This window comes from Oncorhynchus kisutch, linkage group LG17 (genome assembly GCF_002021735.2).
Source record: "Oncorhynchus kisutch isolate 150728-3 linkage group LG17, Okis_V2, whole genome shotgun sequence".
Classification (NCBI taxonomy): Eukaryota; Metazoa; Chordata; class Actinopteri; order Salmoniformes; family Salmonidae; genus Oncorhynchus; species Oncorhynchus kisutch.
The window spans coordinates 26,725,226-26,745,269 of record NC_034190.2 but is presented as its reverse complement, the minus strand read 5'-3'; the positions used below and the strand labels follow the sequence as shown (position 1 = coordinate 26,745,269).

At 44.3% G+C, this 20,044-nt stretch overlaps 2 protein-coding genes across 3 annotated transcripts; both read left to right on the top strand.

The window, feature by feature from the left end:
- Nucleotides 1–170: 170 nt before the first annotated feature.
- Nucleotides 171–5,523, top strand: LOC109879594 (factor-induced gene 2 protein). Its single transcript, XM_031793195.1, has 8 exons — nt 171–174; nt 211–322; nt 513–549; nt 755–2,305; nt 2,442–4,455; nt 4,604–4,768; nt 4,904–5,075; nt 5,207–5,523. Exons 1-8 carry the CDS (start codon nt 171–173, stop codon nt 5,463–5,465), a joined length of 4,314 nt encoding a protein of 1,437 aa, XP_031649055.1. The 3' UTR covers nt 5,466–5,523.
- A 384-nt stretch (nt 5,524–5,907) lies between these two features.
- Nucleotides 5,908–19,757, top strand: LOC109879597 (palmitoyltransferase ZDHHC18). Of its 2 annotated transcripts, XR_002253567.2 has the most exons (9): nt 5,909–7,323; nt 8,440–8,600; nt 14,614–14,763; nt 15,085–15,222; nt 15,368–15,419; nt 15,634–15,736; nt 16,641–16,753; nt 16,929–17,022; nt 17,546–19,757. XR_002253567.2 is itself a non-coding variant. In XM_020471768.2 (8 exons), exons 1-8 carry the CDS (start codon nt 7,088–7,090, stop codon nt 17,745–17,747), a joined length of 1,155 nt encoding a protein of 384 aa, XP_020327357.1. In that variant the 5' UTR covers nt 5,908–7,087; the 3' UTR covers nt 17,748–19,757. The 2 variants fall into 2 exon arrangements, 1 of the variants encoding a protein (XP_020327357.1); XM_020471768.2 differs by lacking the exon at nt 16,929–17,022 and having other exon boundaries at nt 5,908–7,323.
- The last annotated feature ends 287 nt before the right edge of the window (nt 19,758–20,044 follow it).

The window sequence follows — 20,044 nt, the reverse complement described above, 5'->3', positions numbered from 1 at the left end:
CCTGGGCGCAAACCCAGAGTCTCTGGTGGCACAGCTGGTGCTGCAGTACAGCGCCCTTAACCACTGCGCCACCCAGGCCTCTATAACAGAATTTTAACAGTATCTTCAATATAGAGTGAAAACCCATCATCATTTCTTAGGTGACTTTTAACTTACTCATTCTATACTTTATGTGTATGGTATAAAGAGTGTTTTGTTCATGTCTTGTAGTTGCTGAGGGACCAGGGCTGGTTGACTCTGTCTCCTCCACCTTGGTGACCTGTAGCAGTCTGATTGGACAAGCTGGCTCCCTTCAGTCCATCACCCAGCAACTGTCTGAAATGTAAGTCTGCACTTTCAAACATTTGTAAATATTTGCTTTTAAATGTATGGAATGTGCTGTATAGATATTCCACAATTGATTAATTGACATATATGGTCCAGTCCATTTTTTTTCAATTTCTTTTGTTCACTATAAATGGAAAGGCTGTGTATAGTGTTGCTGCAGTGAATTTGTATGTTTCCCACCACAGAGAACAGAGGCTACTGAAGGAGCATTTTAAAGGAACTGTGAGTTTAGATGTATATTCATTCTGCCACATGCATTATTAGTCACTTGTTAAGTCAAGTAAACGAGAAGATCTAGGTATCAATATCAAATATAACTGTCATTCACGTCTACTGGAAATACAATCTGAATGTGGCCCGGGCCCAGTCTGAACAAAGTTTGAATGGGTCTTGTGTATTGATTGTTCATGCCATGCTCTCCACATAGATCACCACTGAGGACCTACACACCATCATACACAGTGTGGTGGTGACCGTAGTGGAGGAGGTCAACGGGATCCTCATCCCAGCCATCATGGCCTTCGAGTATGAGCGCCTAACAGGCTCCGTCAGCTCCAGTGACATACCCAGCAGCGACGTACCCACCTACAGCAGCCCCTCCTCCTCGGACTACTACCGGACATCCTCCTTCAGCACTAGCCTGCAGTCCTCCTCCCCTCAGATAGGGCTGTCCAGCCCTACGCCTACACCTCCCATCATGCCGTTCAAACCTACCACCGGTGTCATCAGACAGAGGACATTGACCGTGAGCTTTCCTGAAGAGGCTGATCGAGAGTCTGAGAGAGAAACTGAGGGAGAGGCATCTCTCTCAGTGGACCTGGCTGCCTCCAGTAGCCCAAGCCCTTCTGAAAACCAATCCTCGCCTTTGGAGACAAGTCCTCTGTGCTTGAGGTCTTCAGGAACCAGTTTTGAATCTGCTGGAACCCATTTGGAATCTTCTGGATCCAGTCTGGGGTCTTTAGGAACCGACCTGCTGGTGAAGGTCGAGGCCGTTATTCAGGAGGTGATAAGGGGAGCCGTAGATAAACTAGAGGCCGAGAGGAACAACAGGCACGGAAGAAGGGTGAGAAACATGAGTCCTGAGGAAAAGGCTGAGAGTGTCTCCAAGAGTACTGAGGCTGCATCAAGAGAGAGTAGTGGTGAGAGGAGAGTCAGGGGAGTGGGGAGCAATGGTAAGAAGGTGGAGACTGTTGCAGATAGAGTGGCAAAGACAGAAGTGTCGACTATTGCAGACACAACAGCCAAGACTGAACTTCTGACTATTGAAGATACAATGGCTAAACTGGAGATAAAGAAAGTCGAGATTATTGCTGATGTGATACCCAAGACTGCAAGTAAAGAGGTGGCCACTACGATGGAAAAGGTGGAGGCTAAGGAAGAGGATAATCTTGCAGATGTGATGGCAAGGACTGAATTTACAGAGGTGCCAATTATTGCAGGTACAACTGCCAAGAATGAAGTTCAGGAAGTGGAGACTATTGCAGATGTAACGGAAAATACCAAAATTAAGGAAGTAGTTGAGATTAACAAGAGGGACACCCAAGAGGCAAAGGTAAAGGCTAGTTTTGAGACAGAGGTCGAGCTGACTAAAAGGTTGGACATTGACACGAAAACGGAAGAAGAAGCCAATGCTGAGATGAACCCAGATGAACAAGACAATACCATATCGGAGAATAACAACAGATGCTTTGAGCTTATTCTAACAGCTAGAGAGGCCAAGATAGAAGTCAGAGATGAGAAAATAGAATGCAAGGTAGAACTCAGGGATGAGAATATTGGTGCAAAGAATGAAACTATGGATGCAACGGATTCTGTTGAGAATGCACATGCTGGGAAAAGTGAACACAGCCACGTAAGCCCTGAGCTATTTCAGTCATCATCAGACAATGATGAAGGCGGTCCTTCGATGTTCCCCATGACCAGCATGTTGAAGAGCGCTGCCCTGTCCTCGGACCAGGTTGATGAGATCCTAGACAAGGTAATGTATTGTACAGTCCATTGTTTTTATGCATAGTTTATTCTATTGACGACATGTACTGTACTTGTTCCATCAGTGCTCGGTTTATGTGTTCTGATGCATGCATGTGTATCAAATAAAGTGTATTCAATTCAAGGTGATCGATGTTCTGACTGGGGAGGGCCACAAGTTCATCTTCTCAGAGTACAGGCCAAGTATGACCTCAAGCTCAGACTCCACGGTGTGTATTGCCTCAAGCCCAGAATCTAGACCAGGTCTTACCTCTACTCCAGTGGACAGAACAAGCAGTTCCTCCATCCCTGAGGCCAGGCCAAGCAGTTCCTCCATCCCTGAGGGCAGGCCAAGCAGTTCCTCCATCCCTGAGGGCAGACCAAGCAGTTCCTCCATCCCTGAGGCCAGACCAAGCAGTTCCTCCATCCCTGAGGCCAGACCAAGCAGTTCCTCCATCCCTGAGGCCAGGCCAAGCAGTTCCTCCATCCCTGAGGGCAGACCAAGCAGTTCCTCCATCCCTGAGGCCAGACCAAGCAGTTCCTCCATCCCTGAGGTCAGGCCAAGCTGTTCCTCCATCCCTGAGGCCAGACCAAGCAGTTTCTCCATCCCTGAGGGCAGACCAAGCAGTTCCTCCATCCCTGAGGCCAGACCAAGCAGTACCTCCATCCCTGAGGCCAGGCCAAGCAGTTCTTCTGCCACTCCAGGGTCTAGCCCCAGCAGTGAGTCTCTGTGCTGCATGTCCAGCGGCCACAATCAGGAGATCAATGTCCAATGCCCATCTGACCCACCTGGTAAGCTCCTAGGAGGCCAGGCCAGCACCCCGAGGCCTCAAAACCCACTACTGCTCAGTGAAGAGGATCTGTCAGACAGGGAGCTAATGCCCTATGCCAACAGCATTATCAACATTATCATGCAGAAGATGCACCATGACGATGACCTTTACGAGTCCGTGGGTGGCCAGAAACCACTGTCCCCAAGAAGGCGATCACGCTCAGCTCTTCTGTCACAATACTCTCATCAGGACAACTCTGAGATCTCTGTGCTTTACATCCCCAAGAGGGCTGATCGGAAATCACTGAAGTCAGTTGATCCGAAGGCCCTGAGAGTAGTCAGGTGGGTGCTGCAGACCATCCATAGACGCCATGGGTGGCTGGGTCAGGCTAACGACCACAGCAGACAGGCCAAAGAAAGCTTGCTGCTCTGTGATGTCATCCAGGTCCTGCTTGAGAAGCTCGACCACAAGATGGCCACTACTGGAGATCTACAGGTGGCACCTACCCAAACATATGCCCTACATACTGACGACCGCTTCAAGACGAAGTTGCAGGAGGCTACAGTTGAACCCATCAGCGATATCATCGGACATCTGTCCATCAATCTGCTGAGGTCCGAGTCTTGCTTCGTGCCTAAGAAGAGATGGTCGTCGTCAAGCACCCGGGCTAAGAGCGTCTCAATGACCAACCTGGGGAGCCGAGCTGCGGCTTCGGCTGTGGCCATGGACATCAGCTCCAAAGTGGTTGAGAAGCTCAAAGAGGCCTCAGGTAGCAGCAAGACCACCTGCTCGATGACTAGCCTTCGGGACTTTGTCAGAGCCATGACCGTCAGCCAACCAGAGCTCAGCCAGCAGGCCACCTCGTGTGGGTCAAAAATTCACAATGTCTACAGGGAGGTTCTGGAGATCGTTGTGACCAAGCTGAGGAGTTTTGTCACCAAAGGGGGATCATTTCACAAGCCCACAGAGCACTTAGCGCAGAAGATGGCGGAGAGCTGCCTCGAGGTAGAATGTGCTTTCATGGAGATTCTGCAGACACTTAAGAGTCACGGAACAGGCGATGAGGCATGCAGCGCCTGGGCAGTTGACTGCATGTCCACGACTATCTCTGACACCATGTTTAAACGTGTGACTGAGGGGGGCCATCCTCCTCATCTTACTCATGTCTCTGGGGCAACGGTCACAAACTGTGGTCCAATCAGAGTCAGTGATGTTAACCAGAAGCGGCCTATCAAGATCAAGGCTAGAATGTCCAGGTCCTCCGTGAACCTCCTACAAACCACTGTGGAGAAGTTTGTGCATAAGCTGACGGGTGAGCGGGTGTCCATCCCAGAACTAGGAGAAGGAATGTCTACTTCTACCAGTCCCCAGCAAGGAAAGGATCCTGGTAAGATCGACAGAGGAATTTCTGTTTTTTAATTCTTGTTATTTTTATTATAAAATGCATAAATAAACAAATAATTCAGCCTTCTTCGCTATTAATACTATGTAATGTTTCCTAATTGTAAATAAAATAATTATCTCTTCTCTTACAGAGAACCTACAGAGATTCACTACTGAGCCTCCCTCCGAGCTCTCGCCACGGAGCCAACTTAAACGGGAGGAGCTAATTAGTATGCTGTGTGCATTAATGAGCAAATCCATCATTAGCTCCTTGTCTTTGGATAGAGCTTTTCTGGTTCCAGTTGACGCAGTCTCAGGTAGGAGTCCTGAATACCTTTATCGCTCCTGCATGATATTCATAACACCTCATATTAGATTGAATTTGGTGCAAAAGATGCCATAGGCTACTGTATATTATTTCATAAAATCCTGATGTATTTTTCTTTCCACAGATACAAAGGAAAGCAGAGCTTCTGCTGTGAAGTTGGGTAGGAATACCAGCACACTGGTGCCAACGCCCCCTCCTCGCCCCACCCACACTAACAGCCAGACGGATAATAAGCCTGTCCAAGAGGACAGCAGGAGGAGATTCCGACCTCTCCGTACTCTTCAGGCTGCCAAGAGGTAAGAAGAAAAACGTCTGAACTGAAATGACAACTGAAGGGCTGATGGTTTCAGATACATTTTTGAATATCCTTTGCAGGATGTACTAATAAAGTTCTGTATTTTTATTCCCTTATTCTCAAAAAAAAAAGGGTGGTCAGCTCCATGGACTTGGGCATTTCCCGGACCACTAGTAGAAGCAGTGGGGTGGTAGGTCAGCTGGCGTGTCCAGCCAAAAGCAACAACAATCTCTTCAGCGAGCCGCCAAGCACCTCTGCAGCCAGTTCAAACACATCCCTAGTAGCCTCTGAGATCACTGAGAATGTGGTGTGTCAGCTCCTCCAGGGTGATTCTCCAGACTTCATGTCATCCAGCAACCACACCAGCCCCAGAGGAACAACATTCAACTAATGGAACTGCAGAAACATCGTTTTCTAAATATCTAGGCTTAATAAAAAATAATTTTGTCATGACATTATTTGGTCACTTGTTCATGGTTTTAATATGATCATTCAAAGTAGACTACCTGATTTTCACATACTGGTAAGTAACCCACTAAAGGTCACCTCATGTGTCCGTTGTGTAAGCATAGACCATAAAAAGAAAAGGATGTACGCGAAAATATTGACTTCATTCCTTGCCAGCAAATCATGAACGCTGTAAACATTTCATAGCAATCATAACCAAAGGTTATCTATTATATTGACAAGATAGCCCAGTGACCGCTCTAACAATGGAAATACATGTCCTCAATTAGTAAAGGCGAGTGAGGTCAGGTGGGACCACTTTAGCCCATAGACAATGAAAGCAATGTGTGCGCGTCCTTCGCTATCATTACCACCAGTTGGCCAGCGCCTCAGAGGGCAGATACCCGTGTGAACAACAGGCACAAGTAGTAGGTTGTGTTCGTAAATTACATCTGGAGTGCCATAGTGCGCACTCGAGCTTGCAAGCTACTTCGAGACACAAACGAGAGCACCCCTCATTCTGACAATTTTACCAGCCCCAGCAGAGCTGTGTTCATACTATCTTGATCGTTAGTGACCAACTGTGCTGCTAGCAACAATATCATACCGTTTTTTTTAACCAACTTTTGCGGACACCTGTTGTATTCAAAGGGTGTTGCGCGTTGGTAAATCCATCAGTTATTCTGCTCTGACACTCAAACGAGTAGATAACCTCAATGTACCAACGCACCCGACCGGAGTCGTTTTTCTCAACGTTGCTGGAATGCCACGTGCATCCACTTATATCAGAACAATTAACAGCCTGAACATTACGAAACTTTTTTTAAGATCAAATAAGCCTCCATATTAAAAAGGGTTTATCTTTTGGGCGGAGTAAATTCTCACTCCATAGGGCTGGACCATACGATATAAGTACACCTGACCTGCACGCTTTCCTGAATTTAATAGACTGCACAAGACCAAAACAAATCATATTTCGATAAATGTTTATGTTTAACAGACTGTCTGCAGTTGGTGTCGATTCGTAGCTACGAAAACTCCCTCATCTGTCAACATCACCACCGGGAAATGTGACGTTACTTTCTGTCTGGAAGTGTAGGAGTTGGTGGGCTCATATAGGATCAAACTGTCCGTATCAGACCCCTGGTATGGTACCAATAGACCTGCTGTGATATGTACTCTACTATTCACTCGTCTGCTCATCCATGTTGGGCTCGTTAACCAGCTTTTAGCGGTCTGCTGATGAAATGGGTCACACACACAGCTGGTAATTAGCTAGATCGGAGGGATCATTTAAAAAGTCCAGTTCTCTTCAATGACTGTATTTTGGGGACATTATTTTCATACACTGGATAGTGGATACGCTTGGTGGTGTTGTTGAGTCAATGACGACATGCTCCACTAATTTCCCGGCGCTGTAACATGTTTGTAGTTAATGTTCCTGGCAACGCGCTAGGCTGTTAACTACATAGGCATCTAGCTTGCTAACTAGATATCGGTGACTGCTCATCTGCTCCGGACGCCCAAGACTGGGGGAAATAAAAGTAGTCCGTTTTTTCGAAAATCATGAACAATTGCGAATACCAACAAATCGAACCGCTGTCACTTCCAACTCCGACCCCGCCGCCGCGACCCGCAGCTGTTGAAGAGGAGGAGGAAAAGGCACGGAGAAAATGGGAAGTTTTCCCCGGAAAGAATCGCTTCTACTGCGATGGACGGTTCATCGTGGCTCAACAAAGCGGTGTCCTGCCACTCACCCTCGGCCTCATTCTGGTCACCACCGTACTGTTCTTTGTATTTGAGTAAGTACAAGTTCTTTTTTTTTTGCATTTCTTTGACACAAAATAATGTTTGCCATAGCCAAGAAAACAATGGCACAGGTTTCAACAAAACATGGTAAGTTTGGTTGTGTCTGGCACTTTAACACAACACAGCAGATTCTGGAATAGAATAATAGTTTTAATACCAGGAAGTCATTACATCTTCCTGCAAGTGTCTTGCTGAAATGCGTTGCATCTCCTGAGACTATGCTACAGTGGTGATTAAAAAGTGAGTTGTCTAAAACCAGATCCCCTCTGGGTGGTTGAGAAACACTATTGTACTATTTGTGTGTCAGTCTGGTTTGACAGCATTTTCAGTTCCTCATGTTGAAAATGAGAACTAGTCCTTCATGTGGTTAATCGGTGTCCTGTGTCTTTCTGCACTCAATCTTGACCCCTTTAGTTTCCGGGTGAGAGGGGAAAACATACCTTTTAATGAAGGCAGGCTACACTGCGTTTTACACAAGCAGCCCAATTCTGATTTTATTTTCAGTACCCACTGAAACGTCACGCACGGGAAGTCGCCCATCAATCAGCATGTAATAATCAGCCACTGAAATAAGCTCTTTAAAAAAATATATATATATTTTTTTATTCTCATTCGCTTGTTTTGATTATTGTTTTGATAATTGCTTGAACAGTCCCTAAGATTATATTTGGTTGTGTTCGTTGCAAAATACCTATTTTAGATGCATCAGTTGTTAGCTAGAATGCTAACTCTCATAGACAGGCTGGTATCGAAGCTAGCCAAAGAGCTATTTTACTGGTTGACGTGTTTTTGAAGTGTAATGCAGTTGAGTGGCAACGATGACACAATTATATTAAGCAGAACATTCATACAATACTTATAATCCAATTTTCTAATTGAAAAGTTGTGTGTGTGAAATGCACTCATAATCAACAGTTTTTATTCATGTTGGCTGTCTGAATGCCCTGTGTTTTCCCCTATGGTTGAACAGATCAGCTTTTTTTGCCAGTAATTGAGCAAAAGATCAGAATATGGGGTGTAAACGCAACCTTAGTTTTAACATAAGGTAGTCCACTTCAATTGTTGCTGAATATGTTCTTTTTTTTCTTATTTTTGTCCTGTCATCACAGCTGTCCCTTCCTGGTGAAGCACCTGACTGTGTTCATCCCAGCGATTGGAGGAGTTCTGTTTGTGTTCGCTGTCATCTCTCTCCTGCAGACCAGCTTCACTGACCCTGGCATCCTGCCCCGGGCCACGCCGGACGAGGCCGCGTACATTGAGAAGCAGATCGGTAAGGGCAATTAGTACACACTTGAAAGAACATTCTTACTTTCCCCCTAACTTTTACAGCTTTGTGTACTTATTCACCTACACTGCCCAAGTGACAGCATTTGTTTTCCTGTTCCATATTCTGGGCTGTTTGTTTTTGCACTGGTTTTGAGACACTGTAGCAGCAACATGTACGTTAGTTTCCTGTTTTTTGCTCGACGACATGCATTATTCAGCCAGCAAATGGTTGAACCTCCATAATTACAGGCTTCCTCCTCCCTTGAGAGAACCACACACAGTCCCCTCTGACAGAGCATGGCGGGAGGGATGGATGGCTGGAGGTCTTTGAACTGTTAATGACTGCTTGTTGCGGTGTGTGGTCAGCCCCCCCCCCTAATTGCCTCTGCTGTTTAATTGTGTGAAAAATAAGACACTCTGGCCAAATTGCAGTGGGATGCCACTAACGTCTCTCGCTCTCTCACATTCACACCAGTAGCGGTAAAATCAATGGGGAAGCCAAGCTATCTGTGAACATATCGGTATCGGACGATATTAGCTAAAAATGGCAATCGGTATCGGACGATATTAGCTAAAAATGCCAATCAGTATCGGCGGATGTTAAAAATAACAACACCACGTAAAATGTTGCGCTACACAGCATTCCTAACCTAGCCCACAATGTCTGCTGTGTGGATCGAGCAGTCAACAAGTCCAGCAGTCATTTGTTAGAGTAAGAAAATTTTAGCGAGACAACTTAAAGCCGAAATCCATTAACGGACAAGATAATGGAATTCATTGCCCTTGACAACCAACCGTTCTCTGTCGTGGGTGATGTTGGCTTTCGCCGACTGGTCGAGCATCAGTACACACTACAATGTGTGCTATTTTTCCGATTTTTGCCCTACCGGAGTTACACAGTAATAGCGTCACTGCTATTAGCTTCATGACATAATATGGAACGCCATTTGGGTCTTTGCGTGTAAAATAAATATACAGTAGTACTGTCAAAGCTGTACAAAGTCTGCAAACACCAGCCACGAACGATGTTTACAATACCGCGTTGGTAATAAAGCATCATTTGTTCGACCGCAACTTCTGGGGTAGCTAGCTTTAGCTTGGTAGCTAGTTTTAGCTTGGTACCTAGCTAGCACCAACACAACCAGCCTGAAAACAGTAGAAACTGCAGTCATTTTCATTATTCTTAGCAATGATTTAGGAATCCTTGTAAGCCACTTGTTGTTCGCCTATTGAAATTGAACGTCAGTTCAGGAAAATAAATAGCTAGCCATCTACTTAACCCTGTTGCCCAAAGCAGCCAGCTAGCTTCATCTGGCTAGGGAGGCTCAACCGGACTGGGTTATGTGTTGTGTAGCTAGCCACAATAGGGTTTAGGCATAATGGAATTTGCCGTTTGCCTTCAAAATAAGAGTATGTAATAGACTGATGCAAGTGCATACAAATAGTATAATTATGCCGTACTTTTATTTTGAAGGCTAACCGCAAAGGCCACCACTGTGGACTAGCTAACTATAGCTACTGAATTGGATTGTTGTGTTGTTTGATATGTCAAATAGTGTTATTTGACGTATCTTTTTTGACACGCAATGACCCAAACGCCGTGCCATAGAAATCCTGGTTGAGAATGAAATGACTGAACAGCAAGTATTTGAAATAGGTTTTGATTATGTTTTTACTGGTATTGGGGACATACCAACATAACCTTTTGGTCGACGTGTGTGTAACCTTGATTTAACTAGGCAAGTCAGTTAAGAACAAATTCCTATATACAATGACGGCCTGGACGACGCTGGTCCAATTATTGCCAGCCCTATGGGACTCCCAATCACAGCTGGATGTGATAGAGCCTTGATTCGAACCAACTATAGAGATACACCCCCCCCCCCCCCCCCCCCCCCCCCGGGAATAGTCAAGTTAACCTGTGGGAACCCCAAGATGTGCATTAAAACAGACTGCTCAGTCTAACTATTGATTCAGGACCACGGAGAGCACGGCCTCCACTATCAGCACCACCAGGTGGATAGCGCCTCTCTGGCGGAGGCCGCATCTCAACGAGCACATTCACATTGACTCATCACAATAATATATGCAACTTGGAATAAACCAGAATATATGCCCACAGTCCAGACTAGATAAATAGTTAAGTATTAACGTCTCGCAGCAAATATGAAAGAAACCGAGCTAAAACAATGAATAGCATGGTACAGAAATTGTAAGCATATAGACATTGTTCACCTTATGGCAAAGATGAAAACAGAAACCATTGTAACATTTTCAACAACACAAGGTAAATGCCTAGTCTAATGCAATGGCAATTTTTAAAAACACAAACTGTTCTGTCTGATCAATCTGTGAGTGTGCAAAAAGCTAAACATGTTGACTCACCCTACCTGTAAAGGAATTGCCACCCTCCTCGCTTTCATGCTGACAAAATGGTCAAATCCGTTTTCATACAGTATTCTGCTAGACTTACGTTCATGCAGCACATGTTTCCATGGACTTTTTTGCCAAATGTGTGAGTCTCTCTCGTCCACAGCTACCGTAGGTAGGTTAGATTCCCTTTCAGACAGGAAAATGACCTTTCAGCTGATGTATTTGTAACATGGATGGCGAGCATCCGTTTCAGGTGCTTCTATACCTCCGGTAAAGTGGTGCTCAGTTCATTTTTCACAAGTGATTGCAGCAGCTCACCTGGTGGTATGTGGAAGGAGGCATCAGCAATAGACTACCTGCAGCTCATTTTTCAACCTCTGGTTGTCAGAGAAAGGGCCTGGAACAGATGTGTGAGTACTCTGTCAGGAAACCCCTGTTGCTTGGAGTACTCAGGAAATGACCCATGATCAATAACACAGAAGAAGTCGAGGCTCTTCATGTCAGCAAACCTCTGGGTCATGTGTAGGATGATTCCATAGAGTATTTCAAAGTGCAGTCGTCGGTATCTGTCCAGGGAGACTGGGTCATTGTCAGCGTTGTCCCGGTGGTTGAGTCCATGCTCATAGTCATCCCAGCCACGGTGGTGTCTTTCATCTTCCATTCTAACAGTCTGGACAGTGTTGTCATATGTTCCTTGAAATGTCATCACTTCTGATGGCATACACTGTACTATCAACCAGTACACAATGTCTTCGGTCAAGAGATTTGCTCTGCAGGGCCTGAAACGGCGATTCTGTGAGTCCAAAAATGGCCACAAACAGTGTCCTTTAAAAAAAAATGTTTCTGTTTCAGTGCATTTCTCTGGGCGATCAAATCTTTATCCTAGCCGGGCTCAGTAATGATCCGATCATAAACGATATCCAATGATCTCTGGCCTTCGTGCACAGCGTGCACGTCTCTACTTTTGAAGTTCCAAGGAGTGAAACAGCCTTCAGTACCTGACTGGTATTGACAACCTCAGTGAGCATTGCTGCGGTCTGCATGACAGGGGGAAAAATGTTTTAAACTGTCAATGGATGTTCAAAAAAAACTTTGCGTCGTTACTATTGCTTGTCTCCTGTGCTAAAACGTAAGTTTAGTTTGTGGGCATAACAATGAATGAACATGGCATATTGAAAGTGGGTTTTCACGAGTTCCTGAACCCCACCTCACTGCCCACTCATGCAGCTTGCCCCGTCGTAAGTCTGAGTTCGGCTGCTCGGTTGAATTTCCAGTACAACAGTGTTGATCACCTCTGCGTTTCTCTCTGCGCGCACATCAGAAAATCCCAGCAGTCTCTCGCATATCATGACATTATCATTATCATGACACATTATCATTGACAAAGCATGCTATGATTGACATTGTCAGGATATGTCTGTGGTGTCATCCACCTGGACTGCTATGAAGGATGCTGAACTGATCTCATTGTCAGGATATGTCTGTGGTGTCATCCACCTGGACTGCTATGAAGGGTGCTGAACTGATCTCATTGTCAGGATATGTCTGTGGTGTCATCCACCTGGACTGCTATGAAGGGTGCTGAACTGATCTCATTGTCAGGATATGTCTGTGGTGTCATCCACCTGGACTGCTATGAAGGATGCTGAACTGATCTCATTGTCAGGATATGTCTGTGGTGTCATCCACCTGGACTGCTATGAAGGATGCTGAACTGATCTCATTGTCAGGATATGTCTGTGGTGTCATCCACCTGGACTGCTATGAAGGATGCTGAACTGATCTCATTGTCAGTTTCTCTTTGTATTACGTCTGTGACGTTCTGAATGTCATTCTGTATGGTGTTTGACATACCTGTAAATATGGTGCTTGTCCCAAGGTGTTTAGCCGTGGCAGTATAGAAGTCTGAAAATGCGTTGACAAGTTCAACAAAATTATCTTTAAGGCTTGCTGCTGACTCGTCATGCCCCCTAAAGGTTTGCTCTTTGCTGTCGCAGGTACATTGCGATGACCATTTTCTTCAGAATGTCTCTGTTTTCATTCAGCTGTTCGTTGTGCCTCTGGACACTGATCACTGTGACCTGGCCGAGAGCCTCGTTGATCCGGACTCGACCAAAGAGCTTATTTTCAGGCTTGCCATGTGTTTTTGAGATTTTCCATGACGGTCAAGGGACCTGTCCAGGTTTGCAAGATCAGAAAAAGCAGTGGTGGTCCAAGGGTTGTTGATCAAACGTGTGTTCTTGTCAAATAAAAGTTATGACAAGCAAAACAGTTCTTTAGCCTAGTACTCCCAGCTAGCCAGTCGGTTCTATTGTAATTATCGGTGTTAAAAGGTCAGGTGCTCCTCTCCCCTGCACAATATCCAATTTTGGAGTCACCCTCCCGTTCTTCTTGATTTTCAGCTGCTGCTCAAATAAACTTGTTTTGAACCAGAAACTCCATATCTGCATCCATAGCTAGCTACTGCAGGACACAGCTAACGGTGACGTTTTGCTTTGGTGTGATTTGCCAAATCCAAACTGGCCTCCTTTTGACTTGTTTTTTGTTGTTCCTGCACCTAGACCATTCAGAGTTGTGCGTTTGGCTTCCATTTTTATCAATGGAAGCCAAACGCTAGCTGGCTTTCTTTGCTATTGAATTCAATGCTATGGGCGGCAACATAAAGTTATACTCCTTTTTGACCAGACATATGCATGGGCTACACACAGGCTACTGAGACAGAGGGGTGCTGTTTTCCTCGCTCTGTTTTCTCCATTGAGATATAGATTCAGCCTGGCCACTTGCAAATTTGAATGAAAATGATGAAACGCACAGAGATGAAAAATACATTTTATATATTTTTTTATGGGGAAGGCTGGCTTCCCTTGGCGTCCATGAATACACGCGCCACACACACACAGCTCAGAGTAGCAAAAATTATTTTTTAAATGTGTCATACTCTCTGCAACATGGTTTAAGTCTAATGTTTTACATATCTGCTGGTTAGGCCTATCTTCCTAAACCAGATGAATACATCCAGAAAGTTCTTATCAAGAGTATCATACTTAGTTCTGACTAGCTGCCTAATATTCAGCTGTCATTGTGACGCAAAGTTGTTCCCTTTGAGAGTACCTTACACTTTACTGTGAATGAGCTCATGCCATGGCGTGATCGAGCCAGTCTATTAATACATCAAATTGCCTCTCATCTGAAACCTTCTGCTACTATGGCTGCGTTTACACAGGCAGCCCAATTCTGATATTTTGCCTAATTTATTGGCAAAAAGACCAATTGGTGGAATAAAAATATCAGAATTGGACTGCCTGTATAAACGCTGCCTATGGGTCTGCTAGGTAGGCATCACACTTTCATACACTTTGATTCCACCTTAATGGACACCACTCTGCCAGCAATTAGGCCTAACGCCACTGCCTGGATCACAGCATGGACACACACGCACACACACAGCATAAGTTTTACTATCCCTGTGGGGACTGTGCAGCAATTTCTATTAAACATCTTATTTTACCTAACCCCTAATTCTAATATAGGACAATGTTCCTTGTTTTACTATCCTTGTGGGGATTTACAGTACCCACGGATAGTAATACACACTAATATACACACCTTGTGTACTATGTCTCTTGATCTGTCTTTCTCCTCAGATAACTCTGGCTCTTCCACCTACCGACTCCCTCCCCGCACCAAGGAGGTGGTGATCAACCAGCAGGTAGTGAAGCTCAAGTACTGTTTCACCTGCAAGATGTTCCGGCCACCGCGCACCTCCCACTGCTCCCTCTGTGACAACTGTGTGGGTAAGGACCGAGACCGAGGGGGGCGTTGAGGGGGGCGTTCAGCACGGAACACTGACATTTATTAGACTGAATTATTTAGACTACACAGCCTGTTAATGAGATTGTTTTGTTGAACAGTCTTCCGGTCTTATAAAGAGGATTTATTAGTGCTCTCCATAAAGATGATGGTCAACTCTGAAAGCAGGGCCTCTTAAAATGTTTGGACTTTTCTACTAATTCATTTTGCATTTGAAAGGGGCTTGAGAGCTTGGCCTCTGTCAATGAGATGTCCTTTGTAGATATTTGTTAATTTTCTTCCCCGTCTCACTTCCTCTCCTCCAGAGCGATTCGACCACCATTGTCCCTGGGTGGGGAATTGTGTTGGGAAGAGGAACTATCGTTTCTTCTACACCTTCATCGTCTCTCTGTCCTTCCTGACAGCCTTCGTCTTCGGCTGCGTCGCCACACACCTCGCGCTGAGTACGTAGTCTACACACCTCGCGCTGAGTACGTAGTCTACACACCTCGCGCTGAGTACGTAGTCTACACACCTCCGCACTGCCCTGGCTTGTGATATTATCCTGTCATGGTTTTCTGTAACAATCTTCAATTGCTCTGTCCTCAGGGGCACAAGGGGGGAGGGGCCTTATTTTTGCTCTTCAGGAGAGTCCAGCCAGATATCCTTTTACCAAGACTCTGTGTGTCTTGGGTAACCTACCTGATCCCCTCATAATACCACTCCCTGCCTCGAGTAGTGTGGTGTTAGGGCACCTAAACTGTCATTCACTTCAGTTTCTTGGCTGTATTGCAGAATAAGAATGAGTCTCTTTCTCCAGCTGATGTCTCTGATACTCAAACCATAAATGTTGTCTTTGACTTTTCTTCCTGCACTGCTGTGGAGCTGGTGATTTGCTTCTTTTCAGTTTGGTCCATATTGGGCCTCTCAGGCTTCCATACCTACCTGGTTGCTTCTAACCTGACCACAAATGAAGATGTGAGTAAATAACAATGTGTGATGTCTTTGTCACCTCTGGGATATGTGTAATACACTTTAATGTCCAATGCAGCTGTTTTAATCTCAATCACATTTCTTGGTAACAATTACGTGATTGTTTTGTTTTCAATTAAAATTGTAAAAAAGAAACAAATAGCTTCTCAGTAAAGGGCATGTTCTCAAGCAAGAATTTTGCTTGGACTGTCTGAGTGGGAAAACTGAATATGGGATTTTATTGACAGAGGTTTGGAACTCTTTCTTATTGGTCTATTAATTCATTTACTGCATGGTGATGTCACCATGAAAGGCAAACTCCATCCCACCAAAACAGGCCAAAATTTCACTAAAAGACCATTATCATAATTTTCACAGTCACAGCATTATTCCAACCTTATAGTGTGGAAAATGTATACACACACATACATACATACATGCAAGCAAGCACTGAGTTTGAAGGTTGGCCTTGAAATGCATCCACAGGTACACCTCCAATGGACTCAAATTATGTTAATTAGCCTCTCATAAGCGTCTAAAGCCATGACATCATTTTGTGGAATTTCCCAAGCTGTTTAAAGGCACAGTCAACTTAGTGTATGTGAACTTCTGACCCACTGGAATTGTGATACAGTGAAATAATCTGTCTGTAAACAATTGTTGGAAAAATGACTTGTCATGCACAAAGTAGATGTCCTAACCGACTTGCTAAAATTATAGTTTGTTAACAAGAAATTTGTGGAGTGGTTGAAAAATGAGTTTGAATGACTCCAACCTAAGTGTTTGTAAACTTCTGACTTCAACTGTACATGTGGTGACGTGTTTGTTGTGCCTGGTCCCTGACAAATGAGCTAAAACTGGTCTAGGATGAGAACTGATGGTCAATCTTGTGGGTCTCTTTTGTTCCCAGATCAAAGGCTCGTGGTCGGGGAAGAGTGAGGCGGAGGACACCGGTAACCCCTACAGCTATAACAACATCCTGACTAACTGCTGCTCTGTACTCTGTGGACCCATGCCTCCCAGGTGAGACTCAGCCTGGTTTATAATGGATCTTTGATAAGGTTTGAGTCAGTCCATTTAGGATGTGATTTATTTATTATTTTTTACTTTCTGAATAAAATATACTCCATTGTGTTCTAAGGATTTTTCTCCAATTCATGAATTCAATTTTTATCTACTCCTTGAATTGACTGAACAGGAAACTGAATTCACCCTAACATGCTGACCAGACTGCATGTTGATTTTTGTCCACCCACACCAGATGCGATCAGGACACGAAATATCAAAAACAGGTTGAACAGTATTAAACATTTTTGGCAGTTTAGCTAGCTTGCTGTTGCTAGCTAATTTGTCCTGGGATATAAACATTGGGTTGTTATTTTACATGAAATGCACAAGGTCCTCTACTCCGACAATTAATCCACAGATAAAGGGCTATACAGAGTTAGTTTCTATTAATCTCTCCTCCTTCAGGCTTCTTCTTCAGACTTTATAATGCAGACTTTAAGGTGCATTACCGCCACCAACTGGGCTGTTGTGTGGACCTCAGTTCATATTTTAGTTACCTACGTCGGTGTATGCTCCTAAAAACCAATGAGGAGAGAGGCGGGACTTGCAGCATGTCAAGCGTCACAAATAGAACCAAGTTCTATTTTAGTGCCTGACTACACAGACTCTTGCGAGCAGTTTGGGTTCAATGATTGAATAACGTGTGTGTGTACATTTGTAACGCTTCCGTGAGCGGTGTGGTCAGCATGTAACCCTGAAGCCTAAACTTTCTGTCTGACCTATTTCCTCCATGTTGTTCCGTGTCAGTTTGATTGACAGGCGAGGCTTCGTACCAGTGGAGCAGTCATCGCAGACAGTTTCCATGGAGATGGTGCTGCCCATGCCGGCTGCTAAGGAGATTAAAGTGGTAGGAGGGCCCACGCCTTCCCAGCTGGCCCCCATCCTGTGCCTTGCAGGTTCCCTCCTCCCCTCTACCTGCAACCCCCCTCAGGGGCAGACCCCAGTTTAGTTGCCTGTTCTAACACTGGCTGTTGTGTATGGGGTCACCCTCTCATGACAGTCTCAGACCAGTGTACTGTATTACTGTTGGTCAGGATCTAGTACAGACCAGTGTACTGTATTACTGTTGGTCAGGATCTAGTACAGACCAGTGTACTATATTACTGTTGGTCAGGATCCAGTACAGACCAGTGTACTATATTACTGTTGGTCAGGATCTAGTACAGACCAGTGTACTGTATTACTGTTGGTCAGGATCTAGTACAGACCAGTGTACTGTATTACTGTTGGTCAGGATCTAGTACAGACCAGTGTACTGTATTACTGTTGGTCAGGATCTGGTATTCAGGACATTACATATGGTGGTGTTTCCTGTTCCTGGTAGCCCAGTCTACACCAGATGGTTCGTTGTTTACCGCTGAAAAGACCATCTCTGGAACAAGGAAGTGAAACCGCCTGCTAGGCCATGTTTGACCTGGGTGTAGCTCAACCGTTAGTTACTCACGTCATTCCGTTCTTTAACGTTATAACCAGGCAACTCTGTGTTATGTCTTTCATTGCAAGGGGAACCCAGCCTACATATCTGATTCATCCACTTCCTAGCTTGGTTAGAGGTTGAGCCGTTGTTGTTTTGAGGTTCAGGAGAAACTTAAATACTAGGGAGTTTATTAGAACATGTTTGTTTCCAAAGTGTGACTGCCACTGGGCTATTTAGTTCAGTCTTATGGTAGTGGCTCTCTCCAACCCGTCAGACTGTCTGCCTCTTCCAAACCAACAGGCCTTTCTGCTGTTTACAGTCAAGCAATATACAGACAAGCTGACCTAACCTTGGTTTACTTTAAGGATACAAGGGCTCAGTCTTGTCTGCTGTAAGTTTGCATATTATATATATTTTTGTACAGAAGGAGTTAGACCATAGACCATGTTCAGTATTTATACTTTTTAGCAAAACACATGTTGGTAATGGAGGTGGTTACTGCTGAGAATGTACCTGTAACAAACACATGTTGGTCATGGAAGTGGTTACTGCTGAGAATGTACCTGTAACAAACACATGTTGGTCATGGAAGTGGCTACTGCTGAGAATGTACCTGTAACAAACACATGTTGGTCATGGAAGTGGTTACTGCTGAGAATGTACCTGTAACAAACACATGTTTGGTCATGGAAGTGGTTACTCCTGAGAATGTACCTGTAACAAACACATGTTGGTCATGGAGGTGGTTACTGCTGAGAATGTACCTGTAACACATGTTGGTCATGGAAGTGGTTACTGCTGAGAATGTACCTGTAACAAACACATGTCTGTACCCATGTGCTGTTTTCATTTCTCTCAATATGGACACTGACATGTAGTTGGTCACAGCAGAGTCGGGGAATGTTTTATTGACACACATGGAATTGTCTTTGTTTACGGAGTGTGGACACTTTCCTCAATGTTGTCTGTATTTGTCTCTGACGTGAGTCTTTTAGTGTAGTTGTGCGTCAAAGCATAATGTAATGGTCATGTGACAGAAGCTGCATACATTTTTACATTTTAGTCATTTAGCAGATGTTGTTTTTCCAGAGCGACTTACAGGAGCCAATAGGGTTCAGTGGTTTGTTGTAGTGTATTCTAAACAGATGTTGTTTTTCCAGAGCGACTTACAGGAGCCAGTAGGGTTCAGTGGTTTGTTGTAGTGTATTCTAAACAGATGTTGTTTTTCCAGAGCGACTTACAGGAGCCAGTAGGGTTCAGTGGTTTGTTGTAGTGTATTCTAAACAGATGTTGTTTTTCCAGAGCGACTTACAGGAGCCAGTAGGGTTCAGTGGTTTGTTGTAGTGTATTCTAAACAGATGTTAACTGCTCGGGTACCTGCTGCCCTCCAGTCTTCATCTCTTACTGGTTTCTTATGCTTTTACATTGTTTTATTTGTCTTTTAAATATTTGTCATTTTGGAATATTTTAAGTCCATCTGAAATGTACTGTATTAAACATTGCATTTAAAAAAATAAAATAAATGCACTTATTCCCAAATGAGTTGTTCTCAATAGACATACATTATTTTATTTTTATGTTTTCTGTGTTAAGACTGCATTATCATAAATGTGTGACCAGTTCCTATTAGAGGTCGACCGATTATGATTTGTCACCGGCAATTGGTGGACCAAAAAAAGCAGATACCGATTAATCGGCCAATTTGATTTATTTGTAATAATGACAATTACAACAATACTGAATGAACACTTTTATTTTAACTTAATATAATACATAATTAAACTCAATTTAGCCTCAAATAAATGACATGTTTAAATAATGCAAAAACA

Excerpts from the sequence above, each read along its gene's own strand:
- LOC109879597 (XM_020471768.2), top strand. The coding sequence starts at position 7,088 with ATGAACAATTGCGAATACCAACAAATCGAACCGCTGTCACTTCCAACT. Across the intron at positions 7,324-8,439 it reads GTACTGTTCTTTGTATTTGA|CTGTCCCTTCCTGGTGAAGC; the intron begins GTAAGTACAAGT and ends CTGTCATCACAG. Across the intron at positions 15,223-15,367 it reads CGCCACACACCTCGCGCTGA|GGGCACAAGGGGGGAGGGGC; the intron begins GTACGTAGTCTA and ends CTCTGTCCTCAG.
- LOC109879594 (XM_031793195.1), top strand. Across the intron at positions 2,306-2,441 it reads TTGATGAGATCCTAGACAAG|GTGATCGATGTTCTGACTGG; the intron begins GTAATGTATTGT and ends ATTCAATTCAAG. Across the intron at positions 5,076-5,206 it reads ACTCTTCAGGCTGCCAAGAG|GGTGGTCAGCTCCATGGACT; the intron begins GTAAGAAGAAAA and ends CAAAAAAAAAAG.